General features: G+C 39.3%; 1 protein-coding gene across 1 annotated transcript; it reads right to left on the bottom strand.

Moving 5' to 3' along the window:
* Positions 1 to 692: 692 nt before the first annotated feature.
* Positions 693 to 21,359, bottom strand: LOC146626537 (alpha-1,6-mannosylglycoprotein 6-beta-N-acetylglucosaminyltransferase B-like). The gene is made up of 17 exons (XM_085360658.1): positions 21,334 to 21,359; positions 18,858 to 18,973; positions 13,480 to 13,609; positions 13,241 to 13,389; positions 9,290 to 9,354; positions 7,679 to 7,852; positions 7,433 to 7,600; positions 7,170 to 7,339; positions 6,784 to 6,915; positions 6,202 to 6,335; positions 4,773 to 4,906; positions 3,398 to 3,553; positions 3,174 to 3,320; positions 2,917 to 3,033; positions 2,726 to 2,800; positions 1,177 to 1,337; positions 693 to 864 (listed from the first exon to the last, which is right to left on the bottom strand). Exons 1-17 carry the CDS (start codon positions 21,357 to 21,359, stop codon positions 693 to 695), a joined length of 2,226 nt encoding a protein of 741 aa, XP_085216784.1.

The following is a 21,359-nucleotide window of genomic DNA, read 5'->3' as shown; positions in this document are numbered from 1 at the left end:
ATAATAATGGTCATACGGCTGTGACCTCCCAAATGGATTCAGAGGTTATCCATGATTCACTCCGATAATGAGCCTCATCACTTAGGCTGTCACCCTCTCTCCTTTAAGGCCCCAGGCTAATATCTGCAGCCAGCAAAGCATGAAGGAGCAACATGAGCAGCAATCCCATGCAGCACTGGCCACTGTGATACATTACTGTAAGCGAATGAATAATTAGATACTTATTTTGCATAACACTGAAGCCTACTGCACTGTGTATGACTAGAGTAGGCGAAGAACTGATGTAAACTGGTCTGCTTTTGTACTCGCCGGTGCCAGTTTCCACTTGATTTAAACACATGTAAACACATTTTCCCTGAGGTGCATATTGCCGGCATTCAAAGGCTTTTTTTTCTTAAGCTACAGTAACACTTGACGCCAAGGGAAATCAGGCCTTGGATTTACAGTTCTTCAGCTTGTCAAGTACTTTAAGGAAAGGACATTCAGTCATGGTTACTTCCTCAGAATTGTATGTTATTTGAATGTGTACACGTACACAAACATGACTGCAAGGCTTTCAATGGCTTTGGCGGGAGAGCTGTCTCCCTTTTGTTGGGAATCTTTACCTGTACAGCATGCATTGCAGATGGCTCTTTGGTGCTTTTCCTGAGTTCTTTCAGTGTTACTTAGAGGCAGTCAAGACAGATTGCAACCTATCCAGTTAGGTGAGATTTGCAGGGACACAGTCTGCGATAGGACGGATCAGAGCCAGCACAACTGAAAAGCAGGGGCTCCTGCTGGAGGCCACACTGACGACCCCAAGGACTGTAAGAAGGAAACAAGTGGTTGAGTTCCGGCAGCACGCTGGCGCAACTTAATCCAAGCCTGCAAATTAAAAAAAGGTAATTAATTTATTTGCATATACAGTAGTGTACATGTTGATACTATAGAACATTCTACTATATTGCATTGTATTTGTTTAATGGTGTCTTTGTGATCTTGTTCAGTTTTATGGGGAATCCTGGATGTTGTACAAGAAAAACGGCGGTGATTACTGATTTTTATCTGCTGAAAAGGTTACACAGCATTAACATTCGGATCTTATTACCACCAAGAGATCTCAAACATGATTTTATTCATGTTTTGTCCTCGGTCTTTTTCCAGATGTGCATGTGTCAGTGTTTGCTAATTTCTCACCTGGTAAACGCAGCAGGGGTGTTGAGGTGGTGAAACAGAGCCGGCTCACACATGAGGGAGGACCGCCGGCACACACTCACACAGGACTGACCCAGTGGAGCGAGGTGAACCCTCAGAGCACTTTTTGGTGGCCAAGTAGGGACAGATTTACTGCAGAAGTTCTTGATGATAACAAAGAGAAGGAAAAAACTGACAACGATTAGAGTTTGAACCAAGCAAGAACTGAAAAATCGCTCCTCTATCTAACGCTCATAAGGGAACAAAGGCCTGGGAAACAATCCTGACTTTAACTTAAAATCTGGATTTATCTATTATATAGATACACATATACACACATCTTTGATAATATTCTGTTTGATAGATCCCCAACTGGAGAAATCTTTTTCTGTCAATACTTTACTCATATGAACTGCAGTTGTGATCAGAAGTTTCCATGCACTCATCATGGGCATGAATGTTATGGTATTGCTCTATTGGAATATCCAATAGGACCCAATAGTAAAGTTTAAGAATTTGGAGGTAGACCTCCATGATGATACCACCACTATGCTGATACAGTGTTGTTAGGTTTGAAAGGCTGAGATTTACTCCTCCAAACATACCTCTTGTCACTGTGGCTAAATAGCTTAATCTTTGTCTCATATGATCATAAAACATTTCTCCAGATGACATCTGGCTTGTCCACGTGGGCAGCTGCAAATTTTTAGTCAAGCTTGAATACATCAATTTTGGAGCATTGTGATGTAAAAAATCGCTTTACAGTGACGTTGGTGTTCCAGGAGTTTCAAGTTCAGGGCAGGCTTGAGCCTTCATGCTTCCTGCGTTGTTCCTGAACCCATATTCCCTTTTGAGGACCTTTGCAAAGAAGTGACACATCTGAATAACTTGTGCTTACGTGCAACTGTCTGAATTATGATCTTGGAATCTGCAGTTGTTTAGAAATGGCTCCAGCTAGTGTAAATCCACAGTTCTCCTTCTTAGCTCTTCACTGAGTTCCTTGGACTTTCCCAATGTTCTGAGGTCAATCCAGTGAGCACTGTCAAACAAATCCTTTTTGTGCCAGCAAAGAGAAAGAGTTGTAGGCTATCATGATCACTAATGAGATGTTAATAGGATTTGGCCTGGTCAAGTTAAAAGACCCTGTAGAACCTTAAACTTATTAAAAGATTGAAGTGAGTGTCTGTATACACCTGAGACTGTAAGTCTAATTTAAAACCTGTGAGGATTAGAGAAAATCCAAAATAATTACCAACTTGTGCACCCAATTTTTCATTTGTAAAGTCATTAACGATGTATGCTGTACAATCATTCCACTCTGGAAAGAACAGTTAAAAAAATAATTAAAAGCCCCAAATTATTGTGTAAAATTCTGACCACAAAAATTCCAACAAAGGCACCGAGGCGTCAACTGATAGGTTTACAAAGGCATGCACTCTTTTTTGAGATTTCCACACATTTCAGAACATACTTCATAAATCTGATTTATGACTGAAATTTGCTGGGGTACCACCTAATAATAATACTCCATCGCTTTTTTACATCTTTGTACCTGGTGAGTGATGTAACCAAGGACCCGCTTCAGCATTCCCACACAAGTGAACTCCTGAGGAGTGAAGGACTTCACCTGCAAGATCAGACATAAACACGCTACCTTAAATGGAATTTGGGGAAATAATATGTGTGCATGTTTGTACTGAGCATACAGTTTAACTGTGATTTAGTATATTTAGTCAAAACTACCTCACTTCTTAGAATCGCTTTGACGGCCTCGCGTATGTCACTCTTGTTGGTCACATCCACAGTCCATACGTAGGGTTTACCAATGAATTCCTCAGCATAAGGGTGCTGGGAGGAGATCTGCGATTGAAAATTATAAACTGTTATTATATCTTTGATAAAATATTGCCAGTATTTGGGATTCAACAATGAAATAACAATTTAGATAATATAAAATATTTATTTTCACGTTTTATCCCCATGATTTAAGAGTTGCTTGCCTGTCTTGTGGTGGGCTTGCCCTTGTAGAAGTCATTGCTGGCTGATGAGTGTGGAGGGTCAAATCTAGGCTGAATAAAGACACATCCCATTCCTATTGCCTCAATAGGTGCTGGACCTTCATAGGGGAAGCCAAGACCTACAAACAACTGAAAGGGAAGATTTATAATATTGCAGGTTATCCAAAATAATTCTCTTTCTACACTGTGATCGGCTTTAATTAGACCTTAGCTTTACGGAGAAGTTGTTGAAAGTGTTCCTGAGTCAGCAGTCCGTGGTTTCTGATGAAGCTGGGCAGATGCAATGTGTGTCCAGGAGGCTGATAGACTGTGGCGTGAGTCTCCAGTTCTTCACTGATCACTTTCACATACTCATATTTACCCTGGAGATTACACACAGAAAAACAACAACAATAAAAAAAAAACAGATGGATCACTGAGTACATGAAATTCAAGCGTGTTCAAAACCAAAATATACATGATATAAATATTTTCTTCTGTCCTGTGGCGCTATTTATCCATCTGGTGTAAGCTTCCCAATTTTGGTGATACCGGCTGTAGAAATGTTTGCCTTCACATCAGCATAACGGAATAAACATTGCCAGTCTTGTGGTTCTCCAAAAAAGTTCCAAAAAATGCCTTTTAAAAACAGAAATAACGATCAAGTTTCTCAAATAAAGCCACAAACTTTCTGTGAGCAACAGAACCATTTCCGTTCTACCAAAGTGAACCCACCAACCTGGCAAGCATGCAAATAAATGGAGTGGTATTTATATAGTATGGTATTTAACTGTTCTGCTCTAATTGAATGAAATCACACCACATAAGCCATATTCACCCATTTACCAGTACTTGGAATTACTTCTGCTCTTTAAAGTGAGCTCAACCTAATAGTTGCATCGAGAGAAATCAGGGGTTCAGTGTTTCCAAAGTTTGCTCAACAATATTTGGTAACATGTAGACTGGAAGATGCCCTCTGCCCCCCTCCTAGCTATCTACCACTGATGAGACACTTGACATTAATTCTCCGTGTCTCATCTATAAGGTTTGCTAGTTGCATGTTTTCTTTGGCTGGCAGGCATAGTTTGGTATAAAGGCAAAAGCTTCACAACAATTGCCATGGAGCTTCAGATTTACTTATCTTTTAACTTTTCAACAATTCAAGTGGCTAGTGCCCTTAGTAACGCAGTTATTAGCAGTACCATCTAGAACTATCGTACTCGAGAGAAGGCAGACATTTTTATACCCAATATCTCCAGTGCAGTTCACACCAAAACATGAATCCTTAAATAAGTAGTTCTACAGGTCTGTCTATTAACAAGTATTTTTGAGTTTTGGGTGACGTACAAACTAAGATCTAGTCGATATGGTGGCCACGAGGTTTCAAACGCATTGCAACTTAAGGAAATGTCAACGTGTTTTTTTTTTTCTACTGCCATTGTGTTTTATTCAAGCTCAGCTGTGTTGTGTGTTTTTTAATAGTTGGTGTTTTCCTAAGGTTGCAGTGCATTTAACCTCTCATAGCCATCAAGTAGAGGACTTCTTGGCATAATTTGTTGTGAATGTTTGTTTTCTGGTATGCACTTTTTTTGGTCCTCATACCTGCCACATGTAGTCCTGTTTTCCATAGACCACCGCTATCCTGTCTTTCTTGTAGCTCACTGGCTCGAGCTCGCTTCCCTTCCTAACGGTTCCTTCACTCACAAAGCCCAGGAAGGAATTATCAGGAGTGTGAGCTGGAGAGAACAGAGCAAAGAGGACTTAAAGGAGATCTAAAAATAATTACTCAAGGGTTTGAACTTCAGCTACGTTCAGAGAGAAAAAGGTAAAGCAGCAAGTCAGTCCAGTAAGTTTTTGGTAGAAATGCTGACAGACTTGAGCAGAAACTTCTCCCTAACTTGGTGATTATTTTAACTAAACTGGATCAAAGACGGTGAACACTTATGAACCTATCTGCTTTGAAGATGACATAAAGAATAAGCTGATTGAGAGAAATGTGAAGGCTACTATTGCCGAGGACGCTTATTAGGACTATAGTTGAATAACAGTTTATATTAAAATTCTGCAAGAGGAAAAACATGCTGTGCAGCATAAATCATCCGCTGAAGGAAATGAGAACTCCACATATATAAGAGGGTTAGGTGTTTGGATAGGCAGCTGCCACCCTGCTGCCCTCTGACACACTGAGGTAGGTGTGAGAGATGAGTATTTACTTTAAAAGGAATGTGCCAGCAAAGGTGTGTGTTCAAACATCGATTTGTAACCTTTGCGTGTGTGTGTGTGTGTGTGTGTGTGCTGTCCTCTTGTCTCAAGATACTTGTTTAAAAGACCTTTGCCAAATCTCCCCTCATTCACCCAGCACAGAATTTCCTGCTGGCTCCTTTTCAGCTCCACTTGTCTCCAGCGTCTGTCTGGGTTCACCGCTTCACACACACCTATCAGATATAGTAGTGATATGCAATGAAACACTGCTATGGTCATGCAGCTTGTGGGGGTTTGGAGAAAAGCTGGGAGTGAATGAAGCGACCTTTGGTTTCTTCTGCCTGTTTACAGTTCTTGTTTCCTGTAATCCTTCAGTCAACTGTCTTCCTCTGGACTTTTGCAAAACAGAAGCATAAATGCTTAAACATTCTCAAACTTCATTCTTTTCTTTCGTCCTACCGTGTCCTTCTTCTGTTTTGTTTTCTTTCTGTCTTTTGGTCCTTCTCACATCCTCAACTAACACCCCCCTCCTCCTTTAGCAGGACAAATAAACAGTGTTCCAAGCTGAGGGATGAAGAGTGGCTCTCGGCCCAGGGCTTCCAGCTTTTCTCCATCTCCCGGCAGGGTGGGAAAGATGACAAGGAGAGGTGTTGGAATGAAAGCTCCGTCTGGGCACGAAGTTTATTTAACCTTAGCTGTTAATCCTCTCATTGTAAGGACACTTAGAGGGTTGCATTGGAGACATATATTTAGAGTGCATTTTAAGATAATTGTATCCATGCGTAGGAAAGACATAGGTACAAATCAACATGCGTACAAAATAACTTACGGAACATGGTCATGTACTGTGGAGGTTGGAGATCCCAGCTGCCCCACAGCGTTTTATATCCATGGCTACGTGCGTAGCTCGCAAAGTTAAAGGCTGGTTCAGTGCCAAATGAGTCCAAGATTCTGAAGCGACACCTAGAAAGATTGTTGTTTTTGTCATTCATTGATATACTTATTACTACATGTTTTGGCGCATAAAGCTGCAATCATCATGTGACATACTTATATTTAAAATCTCACAAAGCCCTGAATGTGTCGGGCAAATATCAGGGCCAATAAAAACTGGACAAAACAACATGTAAATGTTTAATTGCTTTGACTAAAGGATCTCACAGTTTTCCTACTTCACACTGAAACAATAATCCACTAAAGCAAGCTGTATAAACGTGTCATATAAGTTCAACTTTATGGAAAACAGAAGTAATTTTTTATTATTACTGGTGGTTTTTTTATTAATGACAATATCATTTTTTATTAATGACAATAATGGTAGTTTCTAAATCATTTATGACTACATCAAAAGTCTTCATAAGAAAGGACTTGAAATGTACTTCCTATATGATCCAGAAAATTGTTTATGTACTGGTAATGCTTGAAAGCCAGTCCCATGGCTCCTTGGAGGTGAGCGAGGCCATGATAGTCGGTATAAATGAGGTCAAAGGTGAGGGGCCTTTGGATCGGACAGCTGCCTCTGCCTGGAGCAGCACCTATCAAGCTGAATTAATCACAACAAACACAAGTCAGGTTCTAGAAAGGACAACAATAATATTGTTTCCCTCTTTTCATCACTACAGTGTAAAGTAATCACAGATTAGCTGGACTGACAAACACAAGGTTGTGTAAAACATGTATAAACTGGCTTTAAGGTCTGTAATTACATCATATATCAGTGATGCCAGAGTATAAATCCTATTCAGTCCAATTAACTAATGAAATTATGTCAAAATAAATAAAATTAGTAGTAGTAACCTGTGAAGTTGGTGCTGTGAGGTGCTGAAGATCAGGTTGTGGCCAAGGATTGTTAGGCAAGCGCTGAGGTCTGCCCACTGAACCAGTTCTCCTAAAGGACCACCTCTTTCCACCATTGCTTCAAAACGCTGGCCAACACTTCCAGATAGGGCACCAGGATAAAGCAGCACCTAAAGTATATAAAGTCCCAAATTATTATTTCATTGATTATCGACTATATAAAATGAAATACCTCAATAAACTTTAATCACTTATACATATACCCTCATCTGTGTGGAGACTGTGTTATTGCTGCTCTCTTTCATCCTCAGACCAGCCTGTATCCACCGTTCAGACATTTTTTCCACTCTGGAGCGGATAAACTTCATTGCTGGGCTGCTGTTGTTGCTGATCGCTTCATACAGTGGGAGTAGAGATTTACGTATCTCAGCCTGCAAATGATTATAACATGAAAGCAGTGAAAATGTCATCATTCCACATCGACATACACAGGCGCTTCAAGAAGCTACCTTCTTTGTGTGAGCTTGAGGTTTCTGATGCCATGGCAGACTAGAGTGGTTTCTTCCATCTCGAGGGGGACAAAAGTCCTCTGTCTGGCTGAGGTAAGTCAGTACGGAGCAAGTGGTACCATCCACTCCATAAAAAGCATAACAGGGGTCTGATTGCCACTGAGCCTGCAGGAACTGCCACAGAGAAACTTGTTATGTTATTAAACATGTTTTTTACCTGATCAAAATTGGTCTTTGTACACTGCAAAAACTGAACCATAAATGACACATTCATTTCACTGCCATTCATTTCAATACAACTGAACTCATTTCACTTTTATTTATATAGCACCAAATCGCAACAGCAGCATATCATAAGGTAAAGACTCTATAATAATAGGGGGAAAACCCCAACAGTGGCTCCCTATGAGCAGGTACTTCGCAACAGTGGGAAGAAAAAACTTCAGTTTAACAAGAAGAAACTTCTGGCAGATCCAGATTCATGCTAAGGCAGGGCATCTCCCATGATTGGTTGGGGGTGAGGGGAGAACGATAAGACACACTGAAAAAGAGCTGGAGATTAATAAAACTAATGATTAAATGCAAAATGGTGCATAAGCACAAATAGTGAAAACAGAGGAGTGAAGAATAAAGGCTCAGTGCATCATGGGAAGCCCCCAGCAGACTAGGCCTATTGCAGTGTAACTAAGGGAGGATTCAGGGTCACCTGACCTAGCCCTAACTATATGCTATATTAAAAATGAAAGAGAGAGCGTCTTTAGGTAGAGAGTGAGTAGGTACCTTTTTAGATACTGTTTCTAAGATTTTTAGAACAGAGTACAATAACCTTACTTTTATCTTAATTTAGAAACAGGAAGTTAGAGGTCTTTATGTTTTTAAGACATTCCTGCAGATAAACTAATTGCTGTGTGTCATTTTGCTTCATGGGTAGAAAGAGCTGGTGTCATCTGTATAACAATAAAAATATATGGTGTACCTTCTAAGGGAAGCATTTATAATGTAAATAGAATTGGTCCCAGTACAGAACCCTGTGGAACTCCACAATTAACCTTAGTGTGTAAAGAAGACTCCACATTTAGATGAACAAATTTTTGACATTGCTTCCACATACAGTAGAATAGAGCTTTAGTCACACACTCTCACAAAGAGAGAAGAGAGAGAAAAGTATAGATCAGGTGATTACAATGAAGGAACTAAATGCATTTGTCAGCAACAACTAATTTGCTTAGAACTTGATTGTGTATGGACAGCCACAGAGCGTCTTTTCCATTTACAAGGACTAGTATTATCGGGTTTTTAAGAAAATGCACAACACTTGAGTTACATAATGAATTTAACATATTGGCCAGTTACAGATATTGCGTCATAAAGCCATGGATGGAGCTGATACAACAACAAATCTATTAGCTAAGTAGGATTAGAAATGGAAGTCTTGTCTCTTGACCAGAAATAGATATTGACAAAGGTCATTCAAGGTTGAAATGTTTGCTAGGATGTCTTCATAGTAAAAATATATATATATATTTATTTTTTTTAAAGCATTTTAATATAGGCATAAGCATTCCAATACACCAATTAAATTTGCACTCCAAAACATTTCCACTTTCTCACCTCCACCTTCTCTGCACATACTGGATATGCAGGATCCACTGGCACTTGACACTTCTCGTTGGACCCTGTGGGGTAACATATTAACCGTCAAACTTTTTTTTCCTTTTTATGGCACTTTTGAATGCACCATTATTCTTTAATTCCTGCATCAGTAACAAAACGTATACTGTTGAGTCACCTCAACTCGGCTAATGAAGAACAGCGGACAATAACTTTGATATACAACCTCTTGACTGAAATGTGCACAGTGAGTAGCAGCCATCAGCACAATGTATAGTGCTGCAATGCCTGTATGAGGTATTAGACTAGTGTTCTCAGAGACCCTTTCCCGTAAACCCCCCACCATCTCTAGCCCATGTCAATCAACTGGAATGAATGCACTCACGCACACCTGACACACCTGCCTCCTACCAAACATTCCCATTTACCATGCTGGCCTTGCCAAAGTACACAGTCCTTAACTGTGTAAAACAACCTAGTAAAAAGGGAAAGAGAGAAGAAAACTTGTAGGCTGAGCTGAAGCATGAGCACCTAAAAACAGTGTTATGCTATACGAGCACAGCAGAAAGAAAGAAAAAACCTTCTGCAAAAACAGGAGTATGGGCAGACAAGTTGGTGAAAGGACTCCTGGGTAATTCAGACATATTTTATGAGTGTGAGGTAATGTAGGAGGGAGAGGGTGAGGGGCGAATAGGCTGGTATTGGTGGGAAGTGTGTGCCTCTGAATATGCGGGTGGCACATGTGGACATGCATGTCCACAGAAGTGTGTCTACAAGCATATCCATGTGATGGTGTCTGTGTGGCCTAAACTATATGAATTCCACTTTTTGAATCATACTTACCCATCCCCGGCACTCACATACCCATACAATCCTTCGCGTGCTAACTGGCGTGCGTGCATAACCCAACTCTCACCTGACACCTCACAGGAGGGTCGTAATGTAAACTTTTTTCCCTCCCCATGCCCAGTGGATTGGTGCTGGCTATGTGGGACTTGTTAAACTTCTATTCAAGGACTTCATCCCCCATAACCACCTGCACACACACTGACCTGTAGACCCACCATTCACACCTTCTATTATCACAGCTTGTTAATTTCACTGTGTGGTTAACCTTTTCTAAGGCTGTGAACCATACATTTGGCTCAGAGGATCACTGTACCAATACAGGCACCCACAGAGAGGTAAGTAACCAGCCAATTATTGGGATTTTTTTTATTATTTAGTATAGCCAAAGCACAGTTTAATTTAAAAAAGTATAATTCTTATTGGATCTTGAACAATGGAGTGCTTCTAATGAAGGGAACTCTAAAATTAAGTTAAACTAGGAAAGATTTATATGCCCGACCTCTCAGTGAGACCCAGTCAGCCAAATTTAATCTCCTCAAATTTGGTTTTGGAAAACTTGAACTAACTAATAATTTGATTATATGTAAATTTTCCATGTCATTTTGTTTCATAGGTAAATTGTTAAATTTAATGGAATCTGATCAAATTTAATATACTTGATTGTTATACTGAAAATATTATACTGAATATATTTTTAATAATTTGAACTTGAAAAAATACACCTTTGATTTTACATATTTCAGTTGCAAAGAATCTTTATATATACAGGATATACAGTTGTATACTGACAATTTACAAATTCTGAATGGAAAAAATGGTAATATAAAAAATGGCAATTCACTTTTTGCAAATTTAAAATTGAAGTTAAGTAACTATAACTTCGGGTTGTGCAAAAGTTTCGGCATCCCATTAAGTCATCTGTTTTGTATCAAGCTAAAAGTCTGTCTTTATTTTGTCTGCAATGTCCTGCGGATAACTATAACTCCTGAAATAGTTTTAGGTGGTCTTGTATATGTTTAAAATTCCCCTGCAGATTTTCAATAATGTTGAAGTCAGAGAACAGTGGGAGTCATTCGAAAAGCTTGAGCTCGCACTCCTTTGAGATTTGCAAGGTGTTATTTTATCAAATTCCTATGGCTTTTTTGGCCAAATGGCACAATTTAGCATTTATTTGTCCCTCAAAGAAGTCTTTTATATCCAGACATTGCTTTACGTTGTTCACACGAGGACTTTTATGATGAGGCTACATGTAGAAGCTGTTAGTGCAGCAGATAAGAGAAGTTCTTTCAAAAGAGGACACACGAGCCACCGTCTGTGTTTGTTTCTATTCAGTCACTGATTTGAAAAAACCCAGTAGTAACTTGAATTTTTTTGAATTCTAAAATTGTTCGATTTGGCCATCGTAAGTGTTCTTTCCTTTCCCTGTTTAGTGCATAGTCAATTGACAGTAACACTTTATAATACAGCCCATAACTAAGGGCACAATTTTCCTGTAATTAAATAGGATTTCAATGTGTTTAATTGAAATTACAGTGTAAATATATTTATCTACAAATAATCAAAGGGAGGCAAAGTTAAGCCACTCTATATTTACCGAATACTTATGTTGAAAGAAGGAGAAATATTGTTTATTTTTCCGCTATGTTACCAATGAATAACGTAATACTTAAGGTTACTGACAGTATCATTATTTCTTTGTTTCCTGTAAAAACCTGACTTTTTACCTCCTTCTAGTGAAACTGCCTTTAAGTAGTTTTAGGCAAATATAATTGCAATTCCAAATAAAATACATTATAAAGCCATTTAATTACAGCGGAATTACCCCCTTAGTTGTGGGCTGCATTGTAAAGTGTTACCCACTTTTTTACTCTCAACTAGCATGCAAAGAACTCTATGAGCTGCATCCATAGATAGGTTTTTAGCACTCATGGACATATGCAAACCCGATGGATCCATTACAGGGTGCTTGGAGTTTAGTACCTTACCCAAGGATACTCTGATGTACAGATGCGGGAGCTGGGGATCAAATTACTGACCTCCTAAATTGGCAGACAGCTTTTGAAGTGTGTAGGTGATGATTGGCTAATGAGGAGATGTGTCTGAAACAAAAAGCATTATCTGCTCTACAAAAATAAAATAAAAAATAAAATGTGTGAGTAACTTCAGACTTGTACAACTGACTTCTAATTCTTGACACGTATGATTTGACACTAGGACGATTCAAAAACACTGACAACTGCCAGCACAACCCCTCAGCCTCCTAGTAGACACATCTGTGCTGTGAATATTTGAATGAAATTTAAAATATTCACAAGATTTTCAGAAAACTTCTTCTGACCTTGAGGTCAAGGTCACTGAGATTCGAACTCATCCAAGATTTTTAGTAGATACCCCTATGGTATAAATTTGAAACTCATACGTTGTCTCATTCTGAAGTTATGACATTCACATAGTTAGGTGTCCACGCCAGCTAAACCTTCTCACAGCCCCTATGCATATGACTGAATATGACAGGGTTTACTTTGTCTTTTGGTTCAGCAGATAGAGTTTCTTCCAGAAGTTTTTTCCCAGATCTCATCTTGACTACCACAACTCCCTCATTTTAATTCCTACAGAAACTGCAAGCTGGAATTGTTTTTTAGCTGCTTAGAGCGACTTTTGGTCAGAACAAGGTTTAGAGTCAGCAAATTTGCTCATTGTAGCTTTGAAGCTGTAGTGAGCAGAAAATTCCTAATCACAATTTTTGATGTGTTTACATTTGAAGAAAGATTTATTTTTAATGTCTGTTTGTTATTGTAGGGGTTGTATTCCCTTTATTTTTACTTCAATAATTACCACTAAAGCAAATATTATTTGCTCATGGGTGCCCAAACCATTGCGTACAAGTTTACAATTTCCACCCACAGGAAATAACAAATCCAAACTGAACAATGAAATACAAAACTGTCTCTTGAAGTCAAGAAAAAAGTGAGCACATATGGTAAGTCTATTCCTGTATCATCGTTTTAGTTTAAGAGAATCGAGGTTGATCATTGTAAACACAATGTAAACCATGTTAAGTCATTTAAGAAATATTGGAAGTGATAAAAGCCTGGACTTCACCTGTGTGTGATCTACGGCTAACAAGTGGTGTTGGAGCTTCAGCCTGATGGTGGTGTTGGGGGTGACGGCTGAGCTGATCAAGCCTCTGCGATACTCTTTTCAGCTCTCTTTCTACTAAATGAGCCAAACCTTGCTGGTCCTGTCTGAAGCTGGGAAAAAGCAGAAACCCATGTGTGACCACAAAAATGCACTATAAGTCATATCTATATTTAAAAATACTGAGCTCCACAAATCAATACCTTTGCAGCAGCAAAGTGAGATCATTTCTGATCAGCTTGGAGCCATCTTTCTCTCTGCTCAGCCTCTGTACCTGAGTATTCAAAGCCTCCAAGCGAAGAGCCAGGTTACGAAAGCTAAGCCCACGCTGACCTGTAATTTAAAGTATACGCATAGAGTATGTCACATGTTGTAATCTAGAAGTGGTATTATTAAGTCTAAAATGAATATTATTAGTCTATTAAATAAAGGTATTCATAAAAACACACTCTTTCACTACAAAGAGCACTATTGCATTTTATTTGACTAAACTTATTTGCTCAAACCTTGTCCCATAAACCCCAAGAAATAGCAAACTCAGTGGGTTAAAATGTGACTTTAAGGTTTCCTGACTGAGCAACAATGAATGATGAACCAGGAGGGAGACCAGTCTATTTAGCGAATGCTTGCACATTCTTTATTAGAGGTCACGCTAGTTCAAAATACTGACCTCACGTGCTTTAGAAAAGGCTCTTTAGCGTTCCAGTTTGCTGGTTGGACTTGAAGCAGACTGGGTTTGAGTCCCGCCCACAACCCTTTGCTGCATGTTTTCAAACTCTCTTACTCTGCTGTCCTGTCTTTCTTCACTATCGCTATCTAATAAATCAAAAATTTAAATAAACAACAATAATAATAATAATCAAGCAAAAAGAAAAGTCTCTGAGGTGATATACAGTCATGGTTAGGAGTTTACATCCCCACCTCATGGGCATGAATTTTGGACTTTTAATGATTTCTTTGAACTTTTCTTTTTCAAGGGTAGATATGATTGAGTAGCACAAACTGTTACTGACTTAAATGTTGAATTTTCTTTGATCGTCAAAGGGTCAAAGTATACATAAAGACCCACATACAACCCCACTAATAGTTGGTTAAATTTCCCATAGCAAGTTCCACCTCGAGCAGATATTTATGGCATAATTAGTTCACTCTGCAAGGCAGAATTAGTATAGTTGATTTGAATTGTTTGGTTTCCTGAAATGGATCCAGCTTTTAAGTGTTGTCCACAAATTTTTAACAGGGGTGAATTCGGCGCTTTGGAAACACCATTCCAGCAGCTTAATGTTATCCTTCTTTAGCCGTTCCAGAACCAGTTTTGTTGTGTGTCTGGCATCATTGTCCTGTTGGAACACCCACTTGTGTTTCTATGTGCTCCAATCTTCTAACTGTTGATGTGAGGTGTAGTTGAAGAATCTGGAAGTAGTCCTCTTTTTTTAACTGCTCCATCCACTTCGTGCAATGCACCAGTACCACTGGCAGCAAAACAGCCCCGAAGCACCGCGCTACCACCATCATGCTGGACAGTTGCTGTAGTGTTCTTAAATTTGAAAACCTCACCTTTATACCTTCAAACATACCTCATGTCATTGTGACCACTAGCTCAATTTTTTGACTTGTTTGACCATCAAACTTTTCTACAGGAGGCTTGTCCCCGTAGGCAGACGCAAACTTCAGTCGAGGTCAATGGTGTTGATTTTTTGGTCTGCACCTTCTCAGTAAGATTCATTTCAGTGTTGACGGTGACGCTGGTGTTCCAGCAGTTTCCCATTCATGGCAGACTTGAACCTTCCTGGTTCATGGGGTTTTCCTAACTATCTTAACCGATTTCCTCTCATCTAAGGGTGACAGTTTGAGTCTTCCTCCAGACCTTTGCAAAGTGGTGACACATCTGAATAACTTGTGCTTACGTATAACTGTCTGAATTATGACCTTGGAATCCGCAGTTGTTTAGAAATGGCTCCAACTTGTATAAATCTACAATTCTGTTTCTTAGCTCTTCACCAAGCTCTTCACCAAGTTTCTTTGGACTTTCCCAATGTTCTGAGTCAATCCAGTGAGGGCTGGTGAATAAATCCTTTTTATGCTTGCAAAGAAACACTACCAGTTGTAGTCCACCATGATCGCTAATGAGAAGTTAATAGGCCTTGGTCCAGTGAAGTTAAAAGACACTGTAGAACCGTAAACCTATTAAAAGATTTGTGTAAATTTATAATAGTCCTTCTGACAGTTGTAGACTTCTCACCACAACTGTACACATACATGAAAAAAGAGGTCAGTTGCCCTACGTCACCATACATACATCTTGCTAGTTGACCAAAGGAGGTAGGTTACAGTGATATTTTTAACACTGACTATTATGACAAGTTAAACAAGAACCCTCTACTTCTTGAGTTTGGGCATGTGGACTGAGTATATAGTAACTGGGTGACCTAAAGCAGCATTTTTCATTGTCAGAACCTCAGTTAGACAGCCCTCTAACTGTGAAAATAGCGACTGTATGTTGCCATAAATACTGATGATGATGCTTAAAGAGTTCAGAGTGAAACAGCGTAATATATTGAGGATGTCTTGACCAAACAAAAATTCTATTCACAAAGAGCATTTTAAAATAGTTTTGCTGGCATTGAGCATCAAATATTGAGTGCTACACTGGCTTTAACTTGTGATGCACAGAGAAAATCATAATGTCATTTCATCTTTGTTTGCTCAGCTGATTGTCAACATGTTATTACTGGCCTGCCAGGGCTCCTTTGGGTGCAGAGACAATGAGAGAGGACATGGGACCCTGCAATAACTTACAAGCTAACTGCATGACTGTAATAGTTCAAAGCTTGTAAAGATTGTGCAGCTAGTAAAATCATGTGTTTCTGTATGTTTACATGTCTGCAACCTTTACTTTGAAGTCGCAGACGTAGAAAATAGAAAATGTTTCAAATCAAATTCAAATCATTCCTCATTTGTGTTTTCTTTTTCTTTTTTTTCATATATTTGTCACAGTTACATGTTACAAATCCTTAAACAAATTCTTATAATAGACAAAGATAACCGGAATAAATACAAAATGCAGTTTCTAAATGATGATTTCATTTATTATGAGAAAAAAGTTATCCAAACCGACCTGCCGTATGTGAAAAAGTAGCTGGCAGCTAAACCTAATAATTGGTTGTGTCAACCTTGGCAGCAAGAAGTACAATCAAGCCTTTGTGATAACAGACAAATACTCTTTTACTACACTGAAAAAGAATTTTGGCCCATTCTTTTGTGCAGAATTGTTTTAATTTAGCCACAGTGGAGGGTTTTTAGGCCTGTTGTCATCATACTAACGTATCTTACTGGGGTTGAAGTACAGAATTGACTGGGTCTCTCCATTAGCCAATCAGAGGTGCACTTGCATATGATCATTGTCCTGCTGCTTAACCCAAGTGCCACTGAGCTCAAAGGCAAAAACTGCTCCCCAGACGTTGTCTTTCAGGATTTCCTGGTAGATCGCAGAATTGATGGTTCAATCAATTATGTGCATCAAAAATAAGCCTCTGCGAGATAAGCAGTTCAGAAGGTTGGATCTAAGAGTTCACACTTGGAAATTGGAGCAGAGATGCCAAAGGGATCAAACGCTGGGTCAGGGGCTCACTGGATTTTATTCCTTGTTGCCAAAAAAAATCCCCAAAAAGCAAAACTAATGCTAGAAAACAAACGCGTTCATAAATACTTTGTGAACCAAACATCTACGCTTTTATAGGCCCCCTGTCAGTCAAGCCCCCTTAGAATCATCACTTTTCTCCCTGCCTGCTGTTCTTCAGATGTTTTTCTGGGTCCTTTTGTGTCCTCCTGGATGAGTTGTCAGTGCACTGTTGGAGTCATTTTGGTTGGTATTCCTGGAAAGATTTGCCGCTATTCCAAGTTTTCTCCATTTCTGGATAATGGTTCTCGCTGTCGTTCACAGGAGTCCCAAAACCTTAGAAAGCCTTTGTAAGCTCTTGCAGCCTATTGGATGTCAATGTCTTTGCCTCTCTGTTCGTTCTTTAAATCGTACCATGATGTGTTGATTTTCAAGCTCTTTTAGCCTGCTTCACTTTGTCAGACATGTTCTGTTTAAGTGATTTCTTGAATCAGCAGGTCTGGCAGTAATCAGGTCACGGTGTGGAAAGTGAAACTGAACTCAGCTTTCCAAAACAATGTGGTTAATTACCGTTATTTCATAATTTAATAGGAGGGGCAATTACTTTTTCCACAAAGGGCAGGTAGGAAATGAATGAATGAAATCATCCTTCAAAAACTGCATTTTGTATTTACTCGGGTCATCTTTGTCTAATATTAAATGTGTTTGATGATCAGAAAACTGTAAGTGTGACAAATGTGCAAAAAATAAGAAATCCTGAATTTTCATAATACGATATCAGTGCAATCGGGCATCATTTTAAGATTTAATATATCAAATAACTTTGCAAAACTGCAGATTTTCCACAGAGATGAATGTTTGGTGATAAATGGGAGCTGGATTAATTGTGTACAGCTATCGTGGGGCGATCGTGGCTCAAGAGTTGGGAGTTCGCCTTGTAATTGGAAGGTTGCCGGTTCGAGCCCCAGCTCAGACAGTCTCGGTCGTTGTGTCCTTGGGCAAGACACTTCACCCGTTGCCTACTGGTGGTGGTCAGAGGGCACGGTGGCAACAGTGTCCGGCAGCCTCGCCTCTGTCAGTGCGCCCCAGGGTGGCTGTGGCTACAATGTAGCTTGCCATCACCAGTGTGTGAATGGGTGGATGACTGGATATGTAAAGCGCTTTGGGGTCCTTAGGGACTAGTAAAGCGCTATATAAATACAGGCCATATTCCCATGTGGTATTTTTTCCAGTACAACTACTGCTGGGTGGCTCTTTGTACACAACTTCTGGTGGGTCCCACAGAGCACAAAGCAATTGTGTGTGTCAGTGGCTTAAATGCAGGAGTGGGTTATACTGTCTGCTAAAAACAATTTTCCTAGAATTTGAGATGAAAAGCATCGGAATGTTTAGACAAGTATCATCTTTTGTGGTTGCATTTTGAAACCGATTCACTGGTAGGCACATTGTTCAAGTCTTTCACAAAAGAGCTGGCTCTTTCTTATGTTAAGTGTATATATTTGGTTACTAATCCTCACAAGACAGCTATTTTTATTCACTGTAGAAGCATATTATGTATAAATGTATTCCTATGTGTGGCATTACCACACTTCATATAAGTCAAGTGAAGTGAATTAAGAAACCTTCCCAAACAACCTTGTCTACACCATCTTAAATGCCTTCCTTTAGAGAAACAGTTTAGCCAGACAAATGATTTTGGGATTGGCCACAAACCCACAACTGTCAGACGCCTGGGAGGGCCCACCGGGAACTGTGTACAAATCTTCATATAACACTGGCAAATCAGTCAGGTCAGATCTTAATCTCTGCACACAAAGAGCTTCTTTCATAATCACTGTTGCCCAAAACTATGGTAATGTGGGTGCGCGCTAATGTATTACCATTTTTGCATTTTCAGAAAAGTTTTAATAGGAAACTAAATCCACTTGTAAACTAAACTGTGTGTTCGTGTGTATGAGTTACCCAGATCCTCGGGTGAGCTCCCTGCAGGATCATCTCTGGTCATCTCCAGTGGCACCCACAGGCTCTGTAACAGCAGGGTGACCACAGACAGGCACAGACACAGCACCAGGCAGCCACTAGAGGGCACAATACACAGAGAAACACTCTACAGAACAATCAGTGGTCACCAAGCCTTTTTTGGTGTGATGTACCTCCACAGCCCAGCAAAATAGGCTCATGTATCCTTATTTGAAACTGGATGTTATTCAGTGTTGTGTTTTATGTTGACACACTGTAGAAGCCATTGTAGACTTTGTCCTACCTGTGAGTGGGTTTACTTTGACTCTAACTCTTCCACTAGTTTTAACTTTAAACTATATGCTAACACAATTTTAACATTATTGCTAGCTTTACCTATTAGCTACTCGTTTTAGATAATTATTTAAGCCGTTTTTATTACTTTAATATCCCGCTTCTTTTAGGTTAAGCCTACTTACCTGTTACTTTTGTTAGCAGTTGTTGTTGCTTGATGATAAGTCTACCTTTGGCAGACAGTTTAAGCTAACTATTTCAGCTACCCCATAGCCTGCGTTTTTAAACTGACAAAGGCTATGTCCACACGTACCCGGGTATTTTTTGAAAACGCAGATTTTTCTATGTGTTTGCACCTTTCGTCCACACGAAAACGGAGATTTTTAAAAACTCCGGCCAGGGTGGATATTTTCTAAAACTCCGTTTTTGCATTTACGTGTGGACGAGAAAAACGGAGAAAACGCAGCGTCAAAGATGTGCGCCTTTTTTGACGTCACAGTGTGCGCCACGTTATTGTTTCGGTGAAATGAATTTCTACAATACTGTTAATTGTACTCTCTGCAGTGTTTAAATGCTTACATATATACACACATTTACTCTCCAGCTTTGTTTACTTTTTCCCACCGAGGCTTCTAGACTTCTGATTGGCCAACATTTCTACACGGTTAGGAATATAGCGCCACCTGCTGCTTTGGCATGTTCCTAGCAGCGTTTTCCTTCATTTCTGCCTTTACGTGTGGACGGGATTCTTTTTTAAAACGAAAACGGAAAATCTCCGTTTTCAAAAATACCCGTGTACGTGTGGACGTAGCCAAAGAATGTAATTGAATACAATACAGCGTTAAAGTCAGAAGCTATCCCTCATTTTTATACATTGCTTGGATAATGGGACATAGGTGATGCAGTTTACATGGAAATACAGTATATCAGGCAAATGCATGGTCATTTTGTATGAACACATTTATTCTTCACACAGTTTGAACTCTCTTAGGCATCTTTCATGTAATTTTATTAAGTAGTTTTCATTCATCGTTATCCAGGCTTTTTCTTTTCTTTTTTTCTGTCTTGAGATGATCCCACTCTGGGCTTTGGCAGGCCAGTTCATGAGTTTCGTTGTGATTTTCTATCTAGATATACTTTTACTACATTGTTGAAAAATTAAGCTGTTGATAATTAGACTTTTTCCAGATGGTGGATCAAATCTGATGGTAAAGTCTGGCTCCTTGAAAGCAATATATAAAGAAGTGAGAGGTAGTTAAATACTTTTGCATAGTATTGAACTACCTCTAAAATATTAATTTTATATATAGGTGTATTTTGTTATCAAATCATAATTCACGTCTTTTCAAATGGTTGAGGGTGTAGTTTTGCCTTTAATCTCTAAAAATGCCCCCAAAGAGAACCTGTCTGACAAGACACCATTTGCTGCAGTAAAATCAACACCATCTTGTTGTTATTATTTCCTTTGATTGTTTATTTTTATTATTTATTGGCCATGCATCTTGCAGGAAATAAAACATCACTTTTTAAAATTAGTTTTCACCATGCCCAACCAGTTAAATGTCCTTTAAACTTTATAAATTTAGTTTTAGTAGTAACCTTGATGCAATTAAAAAAACACACACAGGCGGACTTTGCCTTTCACTAAATTCATTTAGTGAATGTGGAGAGCTAAATTGTTCCATGACTTCAAGTGAGGGGACTCTGGCGTGTAAAAACAAGTATTTGAAGATTTAATTGGGGCTTAGAGAGCCATCACTCTCTCTCACTTTCATCAGGCCAGTAAAAGTATTCACCCTAACCCGAAAACATACTGCATAGCCAGGCTCAAATGCCCACACAATAACTTTGAGGGCTCTCCTAGTGCCTATAAAGCTCCAGATTCAGATCCAGATCAAATTATTTTCCACTCAGTTGCATTTCATCAAAATTGTCAGTGCACTCATCACAAACTTTGAGCTGAACGGCTCAAAAGCCTCACAGGAGAAATCATGTTAAAACAAGTTACTGAGTAATGGTTGGCCTACTGCTGGTGATATCACATGCTGGGGAGATCCAGTTATGCACTAAAACCAGCTAAACAATTAGCTGTCAAAATGAAAATGACAATTTCAGGCAGCCAAAGGAAGAAAAGCAATATGTGACCTGTTTTTCTACTGTGAGCTATAACGAGACTGGGGCTTACCTACGAGGCCGCAGTGTGACGCGCAT

This window comes from Diplotaxodon limnothrissa, linkage group LG8 (assembly GCF_057381915.1).
Source record: "Diplotaxodon limnothrissa isolate DT_005_m linkage group LG8, D_limnothrissa_male_GT1.1, whole genome shotgun sequence".
In the NCBI taxonomy this organism is placed as follows: Eukaryota; Metazoa; Chordata; class Actinopteri; order Cichliformes; family Cichlidae; genus Diplotaxodon; species Diplotaxodon limnothrissa.
This window is presented reverse-complemented; position numbering and strand designations above follow the sequence as displayed.